At 40.3% G+C, this 23133-nt stretch overlaps 1 protein-coding gene across 1 annotated transcript in view; it reads left to right on the top strand.

The window, feature by feature from the left end:
- The first annotated feature begins 1373 nt into the window (after positions 1-1373).
- Positions 1374-23133, top strand: part of NEDD1 (Transducin/WD40 repeat-like superfamily protein) — a 280247-nt gene continuing 258487 nt past the window's right edge. Inside the window, exons 1-2 of the mRNA XM_089384111.1 lie at positions 1374-1698; positions 1786-1898. Of these exons, the coding sequence (XP_089240237.1) occupies positions 1548-1698; positions 1786-1898 (264 nt within the window). The 5' untranslated portion in view covers positions 1374-1547. The remainder of the gene's footprint in view (positions 1699-1785; positions 1899-23133) is intronic.

The following is a 23133-nucleotide window of genomic DNA, read 5'->3' as shown; positions in this document are numbered from 1 at the left end:
GAGATATGATTGAAGACAAGAAGGTGCTACTCGTAAAGGTGGATACTTTTAAGAATGTTGTAGATTCATTAACAAAATACATGAACAATGAAGAGTTCTCTTGATGTAGAGAAATAATGGGCATTATTCCCTGGATTGTTGATCATGTACTATTGCAACCCCCTTTACGCAAATGAAACGAGAAGTAGGAGAATGTCGGGTATGTGTTATATTCTTTGCACGACTATACACACATGAGATTTGTTGTGCCAGACATAGTTGGGGGGTCACAAGGGGGTGAAAGCCCCCATGTGCGGGGGTTTGGGGGTAACACCCCATTATTTTTACCATTTGTTTTTTGGGGGTTCTCAACACATAATTATCACTTTCAGTAGTTTTATGGTGCATGGTGGTTCAACTTATGGTTTTGTAATTTTGGTTGTGGAACTATGATTGTATTCTAATCTAGGTTAAATGAATTGCTAGTTTATGGTTGCCGCAGGATATAAATATTGTACTTTAACACTATAAAGACAACATATACTGAAAAATATTTTTGCCTTTCCTTGATTTTGGTTTTCCAAAATAAAATCTCCATATTAATATGTGTGTATGACATTATATCTTTTTTATTTTTTATTAAGAATATGCTCGTAACAATTAGCTATACAAGGTTAAAACCTACACCATTTTCATCTCACAATTGTCATGAATGCATAAATAATCATGAAACACAAACCAAATAACAATGTTAACATACACAAATTAGAAGAAAGTTTTAATGTGAAATAAAATCACAGGGATATAACTCTATAACAAAATAACCTCCAACATCACATTATAATAATTTCACACCAAAAACCACCTATAAAAAAATAATACTAAACACTATTAACAATGTTAGTACAAAAGCCCTAAAAAAATACTATCGCATCAATAAAAAAAATACTTACAATCAATTTTTTTTTTCCAAACATTTTATTATAATGTATCAAGTTTACTCTTCCATGTTTAATGCTTTTAAATATAAAAAAATATGAATATATAATATTCAATTTTTTTTTTCCAAACATTTTAGTATAATGTACCAAATTTACTCTTCTATGTTTTAATGTTTTTAAATATGATAGAATATGAATATACAACATTCACATTATTAAAATCGTGATGATGTACCAAATTTACTTTTACTCCATGTGAAAGAGTATTTTGTTTATTTATTTTTAATACAATATACAACATTCAAGTTTTTAAATTGAGAGGTCGGGAAAAGGTATTTCTCCCACCAAATTCACGAGAATCACTCCACTTTCCAGTTTAACAACTCTTCAGCTCACCTTGAACTATTTTTATTTTTTATTTTCAAAAAGTAACTTCAAGAATGCTTTTATATCAATGTTCCGCAAAATGTGAAAAATTTGAAAAAGGCAATGTAGTGAAGTGTTTGAACTAAAACCATTTGTTGGTACTTTCGTCGAGCATACAATCCCCACAGCAAAGCAGAGGAGAGCGAAGCCCGCGGAGATGGAAGAATCGAGGTGAGGAGAGGGCCAAAGGCTGCACAGATCATGGCGACGAGCGGAGAATCGCTTCTGGCTGCGTGTGGAGGTGACACTGTGAAATTATTCAACGTATCGGTGGAGACAGGGGACCCGTGCGCCTTCCATTACACTCCCACTCCTTCCTGCCAAGTAAACTGCGCCAAATGGAATCACACCAGTCAGTAATTCATCCCTAAACCATTCTGCACTCCGCATTTATCATTATTCCATAATTCCAGTTTTAAAATCTGTTTCGATGACGCAGATCTTGTTGTTGCGAGTGCCGGGGAAGATCGGAAAATTTCACTATGGATGAAGAACGGGCAGACCGTGGGAGCTGTGCCACAATCCGGCAATGACTTGGGCGACTATGTCGATGTAAGTTCGTCAAAAAATTCGTTGTAAGTTCGAATTTTGGTTGCTTTTGTTAAAATTGAATCATTCCAAAGCAATGCCGGTCATTGAATTGTTTGAATCAGGGTTTCAGAACAATCGTCTTGCTGGTTAGGGTTAGGGCTTGCAGGTTATACCATGTATTCATTCAGTACAGAGGACCTCACATACGGAAAAAATCACTTCACTGAACCCATGTACTGAAAAATGGATAAATTATGTGATTTTAAGAATAAAAAAGTTTTAATAATCTCATCTATAGTCTTAAAATTCATCATAAATAAAAAAATGCTCACATCCATATGACATTACTGTTGGAAAGGAAAAAAAACAAGAACGATGCCAGCAAGGCATCCATGTGACCATAATGATCCAATAAGTGCTGTTTTTTTTAATTATTATGCTTCCTACCTATTGTATCATTAGAGTCACATGGATGCATTTTTTAAAGGTGCCAACCTTGTTATCCATTAGAGTCACAATTTTTAGCAATTTCCTACTGTTGACAATCCTTTGGAACCGATCCATTTCGTCGTGAAACAGTATTTTCCTCTACCTAATATGTGTTGATTAACTAACACGTTAAATGTAATGCATCCGCTGATTCTCCGGGGAACTGAGATAATGAATCTTAAATCTTTCCTCACTATAGTAATTCCTTCACTGCTAGTATACGCAGAACTTGAAATGGCAATGACAAACAAGTTTCAAGGCACTTCTGCGAGTTAATAAAGTGAGAGCAAACTTACTGAAAAACAAACTTGAAAGAACCAAAACTGAAAACAAACTCGAAAGAACCAAAACTGGGTTTGCACTATTTCTGCTTTAAATCTATAAGTCTGATTATGAATTTAGAAGCAAATGTTACTTTTTGTTCAGAGTAGCAGGGTGACTAGGTTTGGTTTTTGTCAGCGACAAAGATCAGTTGTACATAACTCTATTATTGGTGCAATTGCAAACATTCGGCATCAGGATAAAATCGGCAAGGGCATGGAAAACCAAAAAATTGTAAAAATGAAGAAAACATTGTTAAAAATTGGCAAAATTAAGATACCACCAAAATATTGGAGAAAATCGGCAAAATTAGGATACCACCAAAATATCGGTAAAAATCGGCAAACATCTGCTATGCCAAAAAATTGCGATTCCATGATTTTTTCGCGATAAAATTGGGAAGTTTGCAACACTTTTTTGGTGACTAGGTTTTCATACTTTATAGAACTGATACTCATATTGAGAGCCAAAGAAAGGACAACAAGCTCATCATAACAGTTTCTCGTTTAAACCATGGCACATTAATTTCTTGACAAAAGGAGTTTTGCAATTACTTAACTTGATGACAACCTTAAGCATTTTCTCTGGAATTTTATTCTGTTAATGTAGATAAATAACTCTCTCAATTGCTTACAATTGTAGATTGTTGCTTTACTGCTCCATTGTTTTACTACACTTTATTGCATGCTATTTTTTGTTGTTTTTACAGTTAGTTTAGAGTCTAGACACTTATATGGATTTTCTTCAGATATAATTTATGCTGTAGTTCCCAGTTTATCAATGTAATTTCTTTCCCTCTTTTTTCCGTCCGAGACATGGCTACTTGGTCGAAGGTTCTTCACACCTTTGATTCTGGAATGAGTTTCTGCATTCAGTAGGCAACATATGTCTGTATTTGAGATGTTAAATTAGTAAATCTCTAATGTAGTTGAGGGTTGCCACATGTTAGCATGTAAGGATTTATTTCTTTCGATTCTGACATTAACAGCCTGTCCCTGCAGCATTTACTACCCTTTGACGGATGACTGCTGTATGGTGGCTCTTAGTGGCACTACCTGCTTCCCAAAAGCAGGAAGGGACCTCATTATGGCTGGCCCTCTTTCAGATACCTTGGTTGCTGAATCAGATAATTCTGGAGCTTTGGTTATCATTGACGATGGTAGCAATGGCCATGCTTCAAAGACTTCTTAAGTTTGCCCCAAAGGTGTATTAGAAAGCAATGGCATTCCTGCTGATAATAACATTGATGAATATATTGTTGTTTGTGATGAGTCTAAATGGTTTATTTTGTTAAGTTACCTCATTAGCTGTGTCCGACGTGAGATTTTGGTAATGGCTTTGGGTAAAGGAGGTCTAAGAGCCTTACCACTAACGTTGTTCAATGATCTGTTTATTGACAAAGGGTTCTTTCTCATTCTCCTTCAAGGAAAAGCTCACTGTGCTGATATTCTTGCTTGGGGGCCTTGAATATGCCGAAACACCTTAGTGATGTTGTCTCCTTGGGCTCCAAATGCAGTTTTGGGGCTTCTTGGAGCATATTGCCATGCATTTTGGGCTTTCATCTGCCATGAGTTGACTAGTTTTTTTAACCTTGGGCCTCAACATAGTGTCTGCCTTAGGGTTAATCTTTTGAAGAAAATTAAGGAGTTTGTCCATAATTGGGTTGGGGAGAGAGTCATGTTTTTGCCATTGAGTGCATCAATCTTCGTAATGTTGATTTGGGGTAGCATCGGATGTGCTCTAAGCCTCAAATTTTGCAGGGAGGCTTGGGCACATGTATTCCAAAGAACCCAGAAAGCGTTTTGGGAAATTCCACCCAGAAGTGATTTTATTAAAATAATTAATATTTTTAATGGGGTTCCGAAGTCTAAACCTAGGAAAATTAAAATATTAATGGGTATTAATCTAATCATGGGTGGAACTTCTAGAAAAAGAGACGGATCAAACCAAAACAATCTGAGCCTTTGATTAAGATTTAATCTAGGACGTTGGTTGTCCAACAGGAAGATATAAGAAGGGGCTTGAGGGTCATTTGGAAGACACACCAAGAGAGATCAAGAAATTGATTTTCTGAACTGAGAAGTTCTCAGGAGGAAAAATCAATTGAGAAGATTTCTTGCAGTTGAGGGGCAGGGATAACAGCTTCCGGAGAGAGAGATTCTCAGTCAGAGAATCATCAACAGAGAGAGGCAGAGAGTGATCTAGTAGCCTTGACGCAAAGGCTGATGCAGGGCCATAAGGGCCACGCAGAGGGAGAGAGAGAGACTCGAAAATTAGAGTAGAGAGTCAGTTTCAACAGCCGGAAGCCGGGGTGTGAGACCGGGAGGTTGAGAGCAGTGACTCTGGGCTACTGATCGATTCCCCAGTTGGGTGACGCTGTGCCTAAGAGGGTTGACGCTGGGACAACGTAGAGGCAACGCAGGGCCTGCCAGGGGCACCTCATCTAGCAGCGAGAACAACCGAGAATTTTTCTCAGTGATTGTGTGAGTAATCTCACAAAGCTTTTGCCAGTGTTTCTCTCTGTAACTGAATAACCCTGTGAGGTATTCAAAGATGTATTCAGATTTTGCTACTACTTAATAATAATAAGCCCTCAGAGTTGTTGCATCGGTTTTCCTGCATTGGGTTTTTTTGGGGACTATTGTCCAAAAATAACAATGTCCTATGTGTTTCTATTTTCCTTGCTTAGTTTCTATGTTTCAGAATCATATTTAATTTGGTGCAGGCTGCTTCAATAATTTACTTCAATGTTTCAAGAAGAAATTTGAAATAAGTTTGTAATGTAATTTACAATCTAGGTGAAGTAGATTCAGTTGGTTGTAGTAGGATTCCAGAGATTGTTAGATCTAGGAATTTTCACATCGTATTAGAGCTATTGATGTGAAACTTGTAAGAGCAGATCTAGCAATGAAGTAAGGGCCAACTCGCTGCAACAAGTAGCAATTCGAATCCCCTGAGGGATTGCGCAGTTCCAGCCAGGAGGGCTATATTTTTGTGGGTGTCTCTCTCTGAGTGAGCCGACAGAGAGGTGAGATTGCCAGATCGAGAATTTGCTGAGGTAGAGGGCCAGGAGGGCTATATTTTCGTGGGTATCTCTCTCTGAGTGAGCCGATAGAGAGGTAAGACTGCCAGATCGAGAATTTTCTGAGGCAGAAGGAGCCACGTAGAGCTTCAGCACAAAGCTAGAGGGACGCAGTCTGTAAGCTGAGTGCGGGGCAGAAAAGCCGTCAGAAGGAGGAAGCAAATCGCAGTGAGGGAATACTTCCTTAGTGATATCTTGCCGAGGAAATTAATATTTCTCAATTACTGGGTAGCAGAGGAGAAGCAGACTTACCAGCTCCATCAGGGAGTGCGTAAGCTGGCCTAGAAGCTACGCGGTAGGGAGAAAGAGGGAGTTGTTTGACAATTTTCGGAGGATATGGAAACCAATGGTTTGAGGGATCATGACAGGTTGGACGGGGCTTCCAACTACGTCATTTGGAAGGCTAGAATGTCTTTCCTTCTAGATGAGAATGCCCTCAAGACGTATGTTGATAGTGTGGTAGCTGTCCCTGCGGATGTAGATCCGTTGAAGAAGTACAGAGCTGAGATGGCGAAGGCGAAGCGGATGATCCTGGATGGAGTCAAGGATCATGTGGTATGTCACGCTGCTAGCAGAGGGTCTGCTAAGGAGATGTGGGATGCCTTGGCCACATTGTATTAGGGAAGAGCAACGAAAAATGTACTTAGAACAGAAGTTGAGATTTGCGCAAATGCAGAAGGGAGAACGTGTGGATCCATTCCTCACGAAACTGAAGGAGACTTGTGATGAGTTGTCGGCTGCGGGATACACACCTCAGGGTTCAGAGTTAGTGAGACTGGCTCTAAATTTCATCTCGGATGAATGGAAAGTCTTCGTCTAGAGTATTCTGGGCAGAGAAACACTGCCAAATTGGGACGAGATGTGGGCAACTTTGAAACAAGAAGAGCTAAGGAGAGAACTGGTCAAGGTCAAACTTGACGGAAGCAGCAGCAGTAGTGGGTTGAAGCCCAAAGTAGAGGAGGAGGATAACACAACCCTTGCATCGAAGGGACAACAGGGGCAATAGAGATGAAAGAAGGGCGTCTCCAAGGTGAAGTGTTTGAGATGTGGCGAGATGGGCCACTATGCATCGCAGTGTCCTTTGAAGAAGAAGCACAAGGATGAGAAGCATGATCCTAAGGTTGCAATCGCAAAGATTGAACGGGAGGAGGAGTTCGCCATGATAGCCAGGATACCTCCAGGAGGGAGGTTGGTTGATATAGAATTGTAGTTCGATAGAGCTACAGATGGGCAGGATCCTTGAGGAGCCCACCTCTTGGATCATCACCTTGCTACGAGAGCCCATGATCAGTAGTAGTAGGATGGAGGAGTTTTCAGTTGGTGCCATGGAGTGTTGATTCGACAGATTCAATAGTTAGCAGCGCCAGAGCTTGAGCAACGTAGAGTAGAGAGGCAGCAATGCATGGAGTCACATTGCAGAGCTTCACCAACGCAGTGGCTTTAGAAGACAACATGGGACTAGCAGCAGTCAGGCTTTTAGCACCGAGGTGTATCCATTGGGTACTTGTCCAGTTTTGAGTGTTTTCAGTTGCTTCTCTCAGCAACTGAGTTGCAATACTGTTAATTTAAGGCAACAATGGTATGTTCTATGCTTTAGAGCAATTTTACTTCAATTTCTTTATTAGCCTAGTATCAATATTCATATTAGCAATCTCATCAACATGATAGTAAGATGTAGATAGAACATAAACATAAATAATAGAAGACAAGCCAAGACAAGAGGACACAAGATGTGCCACCAGCCAGGGACAAACCCCAATGTGGGGAAACCCTTGATCAAATCTTCTTTTAGTCTTCAATAGTTCAACAGAGAGAGATAGTACAATTTACAAATTTGATAATTTAAAATAGCAGCAAAAGAGCCCTAACCCAAAAAGTCAACACTGGTCAATAGGGCAGATTTGACCCTCAGCAAATCGGTCAACTTCAGTCAACTTTAGCCTCCAAACATCAAGATAAAACAACCCTCAAAATAGTCAAATTCAGCCCAGTCAAAGTCTGGTCAAACAACCCACCTGCGGTCAGCCATAGCTGCAGTTAATATTGGTCAACAGTCAGCATTTAGCCTCGATTTCTGTGCCCAAAAATGCAGCCTGCCCAAACAAAGATAGCCCTCACAAAACGCAGTCAAAGGAGGTCAACGCATGCTGGTCAACGCTTGGTCAAATTGTCTAGAAATTCGGTCTCCTGAAATTTCGGCCTCTTGAAATTTCACTCTCCTGAAATTTTGGCCTCCTAAAATTTCGCTCTCCTGAAATTTTGGCCTCCTAAAATTTCGCTCTCCTGAAATTTCGGACTCTTGAAATTTCGCTCTCCTAAAATTTCGCTCCTGAAATTTCGGCCTCTTGAAATTTCGGCCTCCTGAAATTTTGGACGTGTGGAGAGAGAGAGGCCCAGAAATCTGTACCTAATCAATGAGGAGAGAGAGATAAGTGTGAAGATGAATGTGTCCAAATGAGGCTAAGTCACCTTCTATTTATATGCAACGTTGAGGATGAATAGATGTGACTGTTAGGCTTTTGAGCCTACATAAGTTTGTTGGCCGACCTTGACAATTTGACCATAATCAAAATAAATTCATAACTTCATTTGCACATGTCAGAATCGGATGATCTTTAGATCAATCCTACACCTATCGGAGAGAGGAATCCAAGAAAAATACCAGCTGTCATAAATAAGATGAGCCATGTGGAGTTTGGCCCTAGTTGCCAATTTTAACAAATATAGATGCAGTGTTAGCAGTGGCAGTGCTAGCAGCATAGTAGATACAACATTTGAGAGGGAGATGTAGTAGATATGTAACATTGATAGTGGCAATGTCAAAGGCAGCAGTACAACAGTAGCAACAACGCAGTAGTTGGTGGACAGCATGTCAGACATCAACAACGCAGAGGACGATGCTTCAAAGTCAGAGCAGTATGCAGTAGCAGTGTATTGCTAGAGCACATTCCTCGCTAAGAGGGAGTGTTGATTTGGGTGAGCATCGGATGTGCTCTAAGCCTCAAATTTTGCAGGGAGGCTTGGGCACATGTATTCCAAAGAACCCAGAAAGCGTTTTGGGAAATTCCACCCAGAAGTGATTTTATTAAAATAATTAATATTTTTAATGGGATTCCTAAGTCTAAACTTAGGAAAATTAAAATATTAATGGGTATTAATCTAATCATGGGTGAAACTTCTAGAAAAAGACACGGATCAAGCCAAAACAATCTGAGCCTTTGATTAAGATTTAATCTAGGTCGTTGGTTGTCCAACAGGAAGATATAAGAAGGGGCTTGAGGGTCATTTGGAAGACACACCAAGATCGATCAAGAAATTGATTTTTTGAAGTGAGAAGTTCTCAGGAGGAAAAATCGATTGAGAAGATTTCTTGCAGTTGAGGGGCATGGATAGCAACTTCCGGAGAGAGAGATTCTCAGTCGGAGAATCATCAACAGAGAGAGGCAGAGAGGGATCTAGTAGCCTTGATGTAGGGCCATAAGGGCCACGTAGAGGGAGAGAGACAAAGTCGAAAATTAGAGCAGAGAGTCAGTTTCAGTAGTCGAAAGCCGGGGTGTGAGACCGGGAGGCTGAGAGTAGTGACTTTGGGCTACTGATTGATTCCCCAGTTGCATGACCCTGTGCCTGAGAGGGTTGACGGTGGGATAGCGTAGAGGCAGCGTAGACTCCAGAGATAGTACAGGGCATGCCAGGGGCACCTCATCCCTAAACCCTAAACATGAAGATCAACAGTACACAAGAACACAGGATGTATGCTGCATGCCAGGGCCAAAACCTCTCCACTTGATAGGAAAACCCTCAAATCTCTTCTCTTCTTATAGATTCTTCAAATGACGAATTCCAAGAACTCTATACCAAGACCAATACCCTTCCAAGACCAAGCCAGACCTTACAAATGATGTGCTTCTTCTATCCAAGACAAACCCAGTCAAATCTCTTCCACCTGCACAATTTCGACCCCCAGTGACAGAATTTTGGACTCCACTGCAGGTCTAAAATTTTCGTCCCCTGCAATAGTTGTTGCTTCCACATGTGTGAGCAAATTTAGGGCTTCCAAGGCTTCCTTGACCTTCGCTTGGGTTGATTCTCTTTCTAGGACTTGTAGGTGACCTGGTGGTCCTTTCTTCGACCTTCTTTCTGCAATTTTCACAACTTTGACCTTGCAGCTGCAAAACCCTAGTCTTATCTTCACACGAGAGAGAGAGAGAGAGAGAGAGAGAGAGAGAGAAATAACCCAAACACTTCGTCCTTCGTCCTTCTTCGCTTGCCTTTCTTCTGCCTCTATTTTGCTTGGATGATGAGGAATGAGTGAGTGTCCATAGGAGGTCCAGTTCCCTCCTATTTATAGGCTTCCAAGGAGGATGATATCCCCTAATGAGGCCGACTTGGTCTTGGAGGGTATTTTTGACACTTTCAAATACAAAAATAATTCTTTTGACATGTTACAATGTGCCCAATGGGGTCTTCTTCATATGGTAATGACTTTATTGAGTTCTTGACACTAGGAAAAACCCTAGAAGAACTCAATGGGTGCTTCACCTCTAAATAAAATGATCTTGAGCATGAAACCCATGCTACAAAAATAATAATAATAATTTTTCTTTCTTTTTACAATATACAAGAATCAAGAGTACATTTCATATTTATGAAGACCGAACCTAGTTACACATTTTAACACTTCCTCTTAACTAGGGAGGTATCCATAATGTACAATGACATTCTCAAATTGAAGAGATCTCATAAGAATAGTCAGATTGGTAAGCCATCTTATAAGCTATCATTTCAACTTATCTCTTTGCATCTCATCATACGAAACAACATTGTCACATAGCAAGGTCTTGACTAATAGCTCTATATCTCAACAAGATTAGAGCACAATGCTGGCGAGACCAATGTCTGATAGACACCATCATTATTGTTTCTCAAGGCACATACCCCACCCGGGTGTTCAAAGGGTATGTTCTTTTAGGATAATTTTTGTCTTGGAATAATACATCTGCAAGAAATTTCATCTTCGACTACTCTTACCTATTGGATGCCCTACCTCATCCTCAAAGAGTATCAGAAACTAGATTCTTACCCAATCCTCGATTCTTTCTTCACAAAGTGAAGACAAGAACGATGTGTCTATCTCTCTCTCTCAACTAGGGAGGATATATCAACCAATCCAAGCTTGTCTCTCAAATACACAAGCTTCTTATTAGGAAGAGATTTTGTCAAAATGTCAGCTACTTGCTCATCAGTGGAGATATATTGTAGTTGCAACACTCCATCTTGCACCAAATTTCGTATGTAATGATACTTGTTTTTTATGTGTTTTTTCTTTCCATGGAACACTGGGTCTTTAGACAACCTTATGCAACTGGTGTTATCACAATGTATAACTGTAGGGTCCATCGGTCCTTCAAACAAGTCGGACAACAACTTCCTCAACCAGACAACTTCTCTGCTTACTTCACATGTTGCAATATATTCAGCCTTAGCACTACTCAAAGTAATTGACTCTTGCTTTCTACTCATCCATGATATCATAGAGGATCACAAACTAAAACATCCTCTAGTTGTGCTTCTTCCATCTGTCTCAATGCCTCCCCAATCAAAATTTGTATATCCAATCAATTGTGTTGATTTTTGAGTATCTTGGGAGGTACTCCAAGCCCTAGGGTTCAGGGATTGAAGGACAAAGCGCTACAAGAGTCATTTGTGGGCTTGGAACCCAAAGTAGGGTTTTGCACCTATCGGGATTTGGGCCAACGCAACTAGAATCATCCAATTCTGAGTTGTAGAAATGGAGATATGAATTTTTGAAGTTCATGAATGGGTTTGCACCATAAGTGTTAAGGTCGACTTGAGTCAAATAAGCCTCTTGACAAGTAGGATAACCTTGAATGATGTTGGTGGAGCCCTTCTATTGGTGTATAAATAGAAGGTGTTGGAGGTCACTTTAAACAGTTCAAGAAGTGCAACACACAACAAGTGACAAGCTCGTTAAGAAGGAAAAGATCTCTGTTTTGGCCGCAACAAAGGAGAACAGGACAACGTGGGCATTGAGGGCTATTTTAGAGCCTATTTCAAGACGCTGAAGTGTTGATAGGAGGGTCGAGGACCTGTTCTTGAAGGCCGAGCCAGAGGAGCACAAGATTGGCTGTTTGAGGGCCATTTGGAGGGCAGGCAGACCCTAAACAAGGTTGTCGTAGGCCTGTGGAGCGTTGCTGTAGCAGGCCGCAAGCAATTTAAGGTAGGCCGAGTTTGTGGTAAGGGTTAGTGACTGCCCATAATTACAGCAAAGAGGGACAACCTCCTAATAAAGGGCAACCACACTCCTAGGGAACAAATCTGAGCAGAATTGAAGATTGGAAAAGGGACTGTAGTGAAGCCTTAACCAGGCCTAGGTTGCGGCATAGGAGTATACCTCAAAGAGTGAGCTGAAGGTATGCATTTTGGTGCATCTTGTAGGTGTTGGATCCATGTTTTAAGGGTCAGTTTGGATTAGATTGTTGAGCAGCTTGTGGGAGCCAAGTTGGAGGCTTGATTGGGTGATCGAGAGCCTTCATAGGTGCAAATCTTGCAGTGAAGAATTGGGAGCCATTGATTTGGTGGAGGGCAGTATGTTGGCTACCCAAAGTAGCCCTAGACTAGTAGACTTGAAGTGACAAAGATAGCTGAAGATTGGGTGAATTTTGGAGCCTTATGAGTAGCTCTTTGATGGACGAAAGAGGCTACGAGAAGGCAAATTAGAGCTCAGGTATTGGCCAACCTAGAGAGCAGATTGGATCAGCTTGTGTACATGCAACAAAAGTGACTTGTAGTAGTGTTAAGTGGCAACCCTCCTGGAGTCTCCATGTGTTGTCCTTTGAAGGACTAAGGGGCAGCTAGTGAGCAGTACAGAAGTGAAGGACCAACAGGACAAGATACGACAAAGTCTGTGCAACATGTTTGTCATTGTATCTTGTATACCATAGACTGTTGTATTATTCAGATTTGGTTTAATATAACAAAGGTTGGGTTGTACATTATTGTACATTTTTGTTAAAAAAGATTGTGTATACTTTGTGCATATGTGATTTATTGCTTTATATTTTTCGCTCTGCAAAGTAGTTCTTGTTGAGATTCTTGGTTTGGTAGCATCATAGATTTTAAGATTCTAACCTAGACCCAAGATCGTGGAAATTCAACATGGTTTTAGAGCATGTCTGAGTTACTTTGAAAGTTAGTGAATCGGATTTGTGCACAACAAAGTACAACTTAAGAGGGAGTTGGTCACATTGTAGGTGACAATGTGGAAGTTGCAAGCTGGTATCCGGTATGAGGACAGGTTGGAGGGGTTGTCCAACTATAGTCCATGGAAGGAAAGGATCAAGTTGGTCTTGTAGGTCAATAGGATCTGGGAGTTCGCCAAGAAAGCCATCAAGAATCCAACTGACCCGAAGGAGATTGAATTGTACGAGGATTTGGATACGAGGGAGAGATTGATCATCCTTGATGGTGTGAAGGATGCCCTAATACCTCATATGTCCGGGAAGAACATCGTACATGAGATGTGGACGACTCTTTAGAATTTATTCTAGAATAAGAACGAGAACTGGGTATTGGTATTAGAGGATAAGTTGAAGTCGACCAAGATGATAAAGGGTGAAGGTGCGACTTCGTATCTGACGAGATTGTCTCAGGTCAAAGATGAGCTTGCTGTCGTCGATGTGACTATTTCAGATGGAGATATGGTGAGGATTGCCTTGAAAGGGTTCACTGAGGAATGGAAGCCCTTCATCAAAGGGATTGTTGCTAGAGAAAAGTTGCCAGACTGGAATAGGCTGTGGGACAACTTCATTCAGGAAGAGTTGCGAGACGAGGATCTTCATCCAAAGAAGAAAACTTTCGATGATGACATGGCACTTGCAGCGCGAATGAAGGGTAAGCAGAAGGACTTGAGTAAGGTCAAGTGTTTCAACTGTGGTGAGATGGGTCATTTTTCATCGAGATGTCCGATGAAGAAGAAGTTAGATGACGAGAAGAAGAAAGGAAACCAGGTCGTCGGTGTTTCCACTTCTACTGAGATAGATGTTCTCACCGAGAGATTGGAGGAGAAGGACTTTGCGATGATCTCTCATTTCTCGTAGGGTACTGTCGATGAGGATGGATGGTACGTGGACAGTGGTGCAACGAAACATATGACAGGGTCACAAGAAGTTTTTGAGACTCTAGCTGAATGGGACTCGAAGTTGTACATGGTGTTGGGTGACAAGAGTCAAAAGGAGATTCGAGGATCGAGAGTTGTGCCATTTAGGATGGAGACATGACGAGTGATGCGGGTCTAGGATGTAATGTTTGTACCAGGGCTCAGATATAGTGTGATTTCTGTCTTGGTGATCGAGAAGAAGGGGTTTGAGGTCTTGTTCCAGGATGGGAAGGCAAGACTCAGACCTAGAGGCTCTAGCTCCGATGGGATTGTGCTTGGAATTAGAGTGCATGGTCTATACAGGCTAACGGGCAAGCCTATGGATCATGGGAAGAAGCAGGTGGAGCAAGTGCAGGTTCCAGAGAAGCAGGTGCAGGCTTTAGAGGAGCAAGTACAAGTTCCCGAGAAGAAGGTCCAGGTTCCAGAGACTTAGAGGGAGTCAAGTTCGAGAGGGAGATTGCAGGCTCAGAGGGAGACAACGTAGTTTAAGAAGAGCGCGTGGTCAGTGCGGAGCAAGCGTGCTCCTATAGCTCCCAAGAAGGAATCATGGAGAGAGTGGAAGGCGTTACAGGAAAAGAAGAAGAAGCAGGGTTCTTCTAGCAGTGATAGTGACACTTTCGAGAGAGGCGTAGTTCACAGAATAAGGATTGCTGCAATTTTGAGCGCCAAGAGTTGGGCGAGTTTTGCGAGTAGTGATGATGATGATGAGTTACTTCCTAGTCTTGGAAGTACCCCCTTCGCTAAGAGGGAGTGTTGATTTTTGAGTATCTTGGGAGGAACTCCAAGCCCTAGGGTTCGGTGATTGGAGGACAAAGCGCCACAAGAGTCACTTGTGTGCTTGGAACACAAGGTAGGGGTTTTGCACCCATTGGGATTTGGGCCAAAACCATGAGCACATTTCAACGTGTGATGGATGAGGATGATAGCTCTTGGCAAGATGAATCTAACGCAATGAGAATCTTCCGATTCTGAGTTGTAGAAATGGAGATATGAATTTTTGAAGTTCATGAATGGGTTTGCACCATAAGTGTCAAGGTCGACTTGAGTCAAATAAGCCTCTTGACAAGTTGGACAACCTTGAATGCTGTTGGAGGAGCCCTTCTATTGGTGTATAAATAGAAGGTGTTAGAGGTCACTTTAAACAATCCAAGAAGTGCAACACACAAGTGACAAGCTCGTTAAGAAGGAAAAGATCTCTGTTTTGGCTGCAACAAAGGAGAGCAGGACAGCGTGGGCATTGAGGGCTATTTTAGATCCTATTTCAGGAAGCTGAAGTGCTGATAGGAGGGTCAAGGACTTGTTCTTGAAGGCCGAGGCAAAGGAGCACAAGATTGCGCTGTTTGAGGGCCATTTGGAGGGCAGGTAGACCCTAAACAAGGCTGCCATAGGCCTGTGGAGCCTTGCTGTAGCAGGCAATTTAAGGTAGGCCGAGTTTGTGGTAAGGGCTAGTGACTAACCATAATTACAACAAAGAGGGACAACCTCCTAACAAAGGGCAACCACACTCCTAGGGAACAAATCTGGACATAATTGAAGGTTGGAAAAGGGATTGTAGTGAAGCCCTAACCAGGCCTAGGTTGCAGCATAGGAGTAGACCTCAAAGAGTGAGTTGAAGGTATGCATTTTGGTGCATCTTGTAGGTGTTGGATCCATGTTTTAAGGGTCAATTTGGATTAGATTGTTGAGCAGCCTGTGGGAGCCAAGTTGGAGGCTTGATTGGGTGATCGAGAGCCTTCATAGGTGCAAATTTTGCAGTGAAGAATTGGGAGCCATTGATTTGGTTGAGGGTAGTATGTTGGCTACCCAAAGTAGCCCTAGACTAGTAGTCTTGAAGTGACGAAGATAGCTGAAGATTGGGTGAAGTTTGGGGTCTTATGAGTAGCTCTTTGATGGACGAAAGAGGTTACTAGAAGGCAGATTGGAGCTCAGGTATTGGCCAGCCTAGAGAGAAGATTGGATCAGCCCGTGTACATGCAACAGAAGTGAGTTGCAACAGTGTTTGGTGGCAGCCCTGTTGGAGTCTTGATGTGTTGACCTTTGAAGGATTAAGGGGCAGCTAGTGTGCAGTACGGAAGCGAAGGACTGACAGGACAAGATACGACATAGAGTCTGTGCAGCATGTTTGTCATTGTATCTTGTATACCATAGGCTGTTGTATTATTCAGATTTGGTTTAATATAACGAAGATTGGGTTGTACATTGTTGTACAATTTTGTTAGAAAAAATTGTGTATACTTGTGCATATGTGATTTACTGCTTTATATTTTGCGCTGTGCAAAGTAGTTCTTGTTGAGATTCTTGGTTTGGTAGCATCAAAGATTTTAAGATTCTAACCTAGACCCAAGATCGTGGAAATTCAACAAATTGGACATTATTCTTTCTCTCATACTTCAGGCAACAGTGGATTGTTCGTCGCAGATATCTCAGTATATGCTTGGTTGCTATCTAATGGTCATACTTGGGCTCTATCTGGAACTGAATGAGAATATTCATTGCAAAACAAATGTCTGGTCGAGTATTCACCAAATACATTAGAGAGCCAACCAATTGCCTATACCTTGTCGGATCCACAGGGCTTGAATCAAAACTTCTTAGCCTCTTCAAATTTGTGATCATAGGGGTTGTCATAGGTTTGCAATCCATCATGTCAAACCTTTGCAACATCTTAATCACATATTTTCCTTGACCTAGATATATCTCATCAGGTCCTTGCCAAACTTCCAACCCCAAGTAATAGTGCATCAACCCTAGATCCTTCATTCCGAATTCTGCCGCTAATTGCTTTTTGCACTCTTGAATACGATCTTCCACACTTGTCATGAGAAGATCATCCACATATAGAAGAATAATTACAGGTTCACCCTTCAGAACCTTGATATAGATATTGAGATCAACATAAATCTTCGAGAAGCCCAATCTTTGTAGATATGTGTCCATCCTTGCATACCAAGACCTTGGAGCTTGCTTAAGGCCATTAAGTGGCTTCTTTAGTCTGCAAACATGAGTCTGTCTATCATTCATTTGAAATCCCAAGAGTTGTTCTATATAGACTTCTTCATTGATAGTACCATTCAGGAATGGTGTCTTGACATCCATTTGAAGGATGTTCCATCCCGTCGATGCTGCCAAAGAGACCAATGATTGAATAGTTGTATACCTAGGTATCGGTGCAACTGCAAATGTCTCTTCATAATCGATGCCTTCTTGTTGGGAGAAACCCCTAGCCAGAAATCTTTTCTTATATTTATCAATACTTCCATCTGTTGCATGTTTAATCTTGTAAAGCCACTTGGAAGTTACTACAGATTTGTCTTCCGACCTAGGAACGATTTCCCAAACTCCATTCGTCATTATTGATTGATATTCTTGATTCATAGCATCTTTGCATTCTTGATGTTTGAAAACATCTTCAAAGGTGGATGGTTTTTCCTCAATTAACTTTGTCATATAGGTTGCATACCTTGAATATCTTTAGGCTTCATACTTTCCCTGAACATACCCTTGGCTGCTCCATGTCCTTCCACATCTAGAAGAGTAGACTTCAACCAATTAGGTCTCTTTCTATTTTCAGGGATGATGACTTGCAACACATGTTCATTGGGACCTTCTTCTTCATGATTTGAAACTTCTTCCTCCCCAGGGATTCTTCAAATATTGGAAGTTCTTCATCATCAGAGTCATTCAGGAGATCCTTAGGTTTCTTGAATGAAATACTTTCATCAAAGATCACATCTCTTCTTACTTCAATTCGATGCCCTTCCTTTATGTAGATCCTATATGCCTTTTAAGTGTTACTATAACCAACAAATATACCCTTCATGCTTGTAGGATCCAACTTCTTTATTTTATCTTTCGGAATGTGAATGTAGATAGGACAGCCAAATAGCTAGAGATTGTCTTCACACAGTTTCTTCCCAGTGAATGCTTCTTCAGGAGTCATTTTGTCTAGTGATATGCGAGGACTTCGATTTTGAATGTAGACAACAATTTTGTTCCTTCAACCCACAAAAATTTAGGCAAGTCTTGATCATGTAACATGGCTCTAACACTTTCCTTAATCAGGCGATTCTTTCGTGCTGCTATTTTGCTCTGGATTATATGGAACTATTAGCTCCTTCATTCCAACCTCCTTATAAAAAGCTATGATCTCCTTTGAAGTGTATTCTCCTCCATTATCATATCTTAGTACCTTTATCCTTCTTTCTATAAGATTTTCTACTTCTGCTTTGAATTCTTGAAAATTTTCAAATACTTCATCCTTGGATTTCAACAAATAGATCCAAGTTTTCCTTGAGTGGTCATCAATGAAAGTTACATAATATAGATGACCTCCAAGAGACTTTGTAGACATAGGACCACAGACATCAGAGTGAATGAGATCCAGGATTTCTTTTGATCTTGAAGCACTGCTTCCAAATGGTTTCTTAACATTTTTACCTAATGCACATCCCTTGCACACTCCTTCATGATCCTCCTTAAGTTCAGGGATGCCATTCACCATTGAATTTAGAGTTGGTAAGATTTTGTAGTGAAGGTGTCCAAACCTTCTATGTCAAAGTTCACATGGACTAACTTCAATGTGAACTGAAGCTTGAGAGAGAGAGGTTTTAGTAACCTGTAGAGTCCTCCTTCACGAATTCGAATGACTTTTGCATTGTTGATGCTAAATCCTTTATCCCATAGCATAACCTTTCCATCTATAAAAGTGACTCTATCTCCCTTCTAGACATGAAATAGAAAGTAAATTCTTTTGCAAACCTGGTACAAATAGAATGTTGTTGAGATGTATGTTTCCTCCATTCTCCAGCTCCAACGAAGTTGATCCAATTCCTCTTACAAGATAGCTCTTCTTATCTCCAAGTTCAACAGAGTAGGAAGATTTTCCTCTAGATAGGGTCTTTAGTTGTTTGTGCTCACTTGTCATATGTTTGGATGCTCCACTGTCAATTACCCATATATTTTCATCTTCAAACGTACCTGTTAGTGCTGAGAATAACCCTTCGTCTTTTGTAGGAGAAGTCTTGGTCATATGATTCTTCATAGATAATAGGAGATTCAAAAATGCTTTGATGCCTTGCTTGAGGTGACTTGCCATCATAGAAAACTGCTTCAATGACTTCTTCAATGATGTAGTGATCTTCATCATGCCCTTTGTCAACCTTAGCTTTGATATCATGTTGAGAAATTTATAGGGCTGCAATTAGGATGATTTCTCTTATACTTGATAACTGCTTGCGATGTATTTTTACTTTTTCTTACTTATTAGCTTCTTCTCTTATTATTATATTGTTCTTATCATCAAACAACAGCCAAAACATTAGGATCAATTGTACACAAGAACAAGAGGATGAAGGCTGCAATTTTCACAACTTCGACCTTGCAGATGCAAAACCGTAACCTTATCTTCACACGTGTGTGTGTGAGAGAGAAATAACCTAAACACTTCGTCCTTCGTCCTTATATCCTTCTTCGCTTGCCTTTCTTCTACCTCTTCTTCACTTCTATGATGAGGAATGAGTGAGTGTTCATAGGAGGCCGAGTTCCCTCCTATATATAGGCTTCCAAGGAGACGATATGCCCTAATGAGGCCGACTTCTTAGCTGCCAAGCCGACTTGGTCTTGGAGGGTTTTTTGATACTTTTAAATACAAAAATAATTCTTTTGACATGCTACAATGTGCCCAATGGGGTCTTCTTCATATGACAATGACTCTATTGAGTTCTTGATACTAGAAAAAACCCTAGAAGCACTCAATGTGTTTTCACCTCTAAATAAAATGATCTTGAGCATGAAACCCATGCTACAAAAATAACAATAATTATTTTTCTTTCTTTTTACAATATACAAGAATCAATAGTACATTTCATATTTATGAAGACTGAATCTAGTTACACATTTCAACACTTTTGGAGTAGATGTTGGAGAGCCTTTTGGAGCTGCCTTTGAAGTAATTTTGGAGCAGCCTTTAAGTAGTGTTTGGATCAGCTTCTAGAAGTGATCTTGGAAGAATTTTGAAGCACTTCTTGGACATATATTGAGGCCTACTGGAGAATACTTTCGACCAATCCTTTGGGAGCAATATTGAAGCCTTTTGGAGTAGAATTTGGACTAGCTTGTTGGTGCAATCTGTGAAAATTCGGCGAACTCTAAATCCCTACTACAACAATCTGATTTTATTTCTCCTGCTTGCTAATTCTCTTACAAGTTATTTACAGTATTACACAGTAAACATTGAATTAAATATAACTACAGCCTTCACAATGTAAATAATATGCGGAAACAAGAACCGAGCAAGAAGAAATAACACACAGAAGTGGCTCTGTTGTTTTTGGACAAATGTCCCCGGAAATACCCGATGCAGGAAAACCGGTGCAACAATTGAGGGTTTGTATTATTATGCAGTAGTTTTTGAATACAATTCTTCGGATGCCCAAACTGGCAATCCTATATAGAGATCAAACCAGACAAGAAGATAGTGAGGCGATCTCACCCTGTCACTGGAAAATCCGACATTGATCTACACTAGAGATGAGCCTTTGCACTGCCTCTTCGTAGTTACTGCGTAGCACTGCGTCACACCTATGCAACTACTGCGTTACTGCTGCTGGGATTGTGTTGCACCAACTCTTGATCTTATGCTTGCTGGAAACTTCGGCCCTATGTCCTCTCGGTCTAACACCCCGGCTCCAACACTTGATCCTGATTGTTCCCCAACAGAAATACAGACTCCCTTTGAAGCTCTGTGCTGCCACAACATGGCTCTACGTGGCATTGCATTGCGTCTCCAAACCACTCTCTGCCTTGCACTCTTCGGACTAGGAAAACTTCCCCCAGAAAAACTACCTTGCCCCTTATTGCAAGAAATCTCCTAGATGACCTCTTCGGCAACTGTTGCACTACTCTCTTGAGAAAATTGATCTCTAATCTCTCTTGATGTATCTTCCAAATGCCCATCAAGCCTCTTCTTATAATCCTCTTGTTGATCAATCAATGACCCAGATTAGATTCTAATCAATGGCTCAGATCATTTTGACTTGATCCTCGTCTTCTTCTCAAAGTTTCACCCCCAGTTTAATTAATACCCTTTAATTATTTTAATTTCCTAAGTTTAGACTTACGCATCCATTAAAAATAATTAATTGTTTTAATAAAATTGTCTCTGGGGGGAATTTCCCAAAACGATTTCTGGGTATTTTGGAATACATGTGTCGTAGTCTCCCTGCAAATTTTGAGGCTTAGAGCACATTTGATGCTACTAGAGATCAACACAACCTTGAAGCCTTTTGGAGCAAACATTGGACCAACCCTTGAGGATTTTTGAAGAGTCTTTGAAGCAATCTAGAAGTCATCTTTGAAAGCCATCCTTGGAGCAGCTTTGGGGACATCTTGAAGGAAGTATTCTGGTTAAGTTTTGATGTATATATAAAGGTTGGAACCTAGGAGGATTGGTGTGTTCATATAGACCAGGTTGGTGCCTGGATTTGCCTAGGAGGATTGGCGTCCTCATCATTTGAACTATATTTACATAAGCTATTTTTGTTTTATTTCTTGTGTTCTGGTATATCTTGTGCTTGATATTGTAAAAGATCTTAACTGACATAATATAACAATTGAAAGAAATACTGATTCACCCTCGCTCTCAGTATTTCCAATAAACAGTTGGAGAGAAAGCTGCAGATGCAAAGTTGGTGAATGTGGTGGGAAGGCTTCAAAAGGATGATTCTTCAACTAGCAATGCAACTTTACCCTAGAAATTGAAGTTAGTAAGTTTGTTAGAATTCCTTAAGATATATAAAGCAAACTAATAATCATCAAAGACTAAGATACAAAGGAGAGAAGAGGTGTTACTACAATAAACTCCTTCCAAGTGATAGATTTTCATTTACCCTTCAATGGATCAAGTTGCTATCCTTGCCTACATAGAAGAATCTACACCACTTCCATCTTTAAGCACCAAAATATTCATGTACTCATCAAAGATAGAACCCTTATACATCAAATATTCTCAAAGAAAGATGTATCCATTAAGTTTGAAGCTGGAGAAGCTCCAACAATCCAACCATGATTACCAATGAAGAGAGCTACTCTATAAATAGAGTCTAGCTCCATCCTCTTTTACAATAAAATCATATTTTTGTTTTTCTCGATCCACTAATCTCTCCAATTAATATAATAAAATATTCTATTCAACAACTTCATTACCAAAAGTAGCAATGATACAATACAATAATGCTCTCATATAACCTACTCTTTGAGACAAGTCAACAATAATAAAATAAAGGAGCTGGTTAAGCAACAACCTTCATAAGGTTCTCCAATGTGAAATGTCCTATCAATATGGCATAAAATGGTGTGCCTTGTGATCTCAAGAGATAGGATGCTCCCCTCCATGGGCATATATCAATAATGATCTCCCAAAATAGTAAAAGCTCTCAAGCAATAAAGGTAGGGTGCTCCTGAAATGCATGGTCAAAATATGGTGAGGATTTTGTGGTGGCAAATTTTGAAAACAACATAATTGCAAATTTTTTTGTCAAAATTTCTATTATGGCCACATTTTGAAATCCTGTGGTCACTTTGCATCTAATGACACTAATCTAGTGAAAATCTGAGCACTCTATCAAAAGGTAATTTCCTTTGAAGCTAAGATACCCTCAAAAGATGCACTAATGTTAGGAACCAGGATATTACTGAGAAGGGGGGGTGTGAATCAATAGTGTGACCAAATTGTACAACTATTGCCAAATTAAACTTTTCAAGCAATTTAACAACCATTAATGTAAGAGCAACAATCATTATATGAAGGGCATATCAACATAATCATTATCATTCACATGCAACATGAAAAGAAACAAGTCTTCTTCTTCATTCCTTCATCCAAGACAAGCTACAACTAGCTTTTTCATCACTGCCTTGCAAGCTTCTACTTGCAGGTTTGTTAGGCTGCCAGCTGAAGAAGGCTACCACTCCCCAATTTATCAACTACCACTGAAAGGAAGCTCCTACACCCTTGATAATTTTCCAGCCACTACTGGAAGGAGCTACAACCTCTGGAATGCAAGCTACCACTTGCTAGCCATGCTGATCCATCTTTTATTAATTTTCAAACTTAGATCAACAAGACTTTCTTGGTTCAAACAAAATTTCCTTACTGCTATACCTCAATGCCTTCCTTGCATAGATAAACT

Source organism: Pinus tabuliformis, chromosome Q, assembly GCF_031772625.1.
Source record: "Pinus tabuliformis cultivar Carrire ecotype Pingquan chromosome Q, CPIR1, whole genome shotgun sequence".
Lineage (NCBI taxonomy): Eukaryota > Viridiplantae > Streptophyta > Pinopsida > Pinales > Pinaceae > Pinus > Pinus tabuliformis.
Note: the sequence above shows the minus strand (reverse complement) of the source record. Positions and strands in the feature narration are given on the sequence as shown.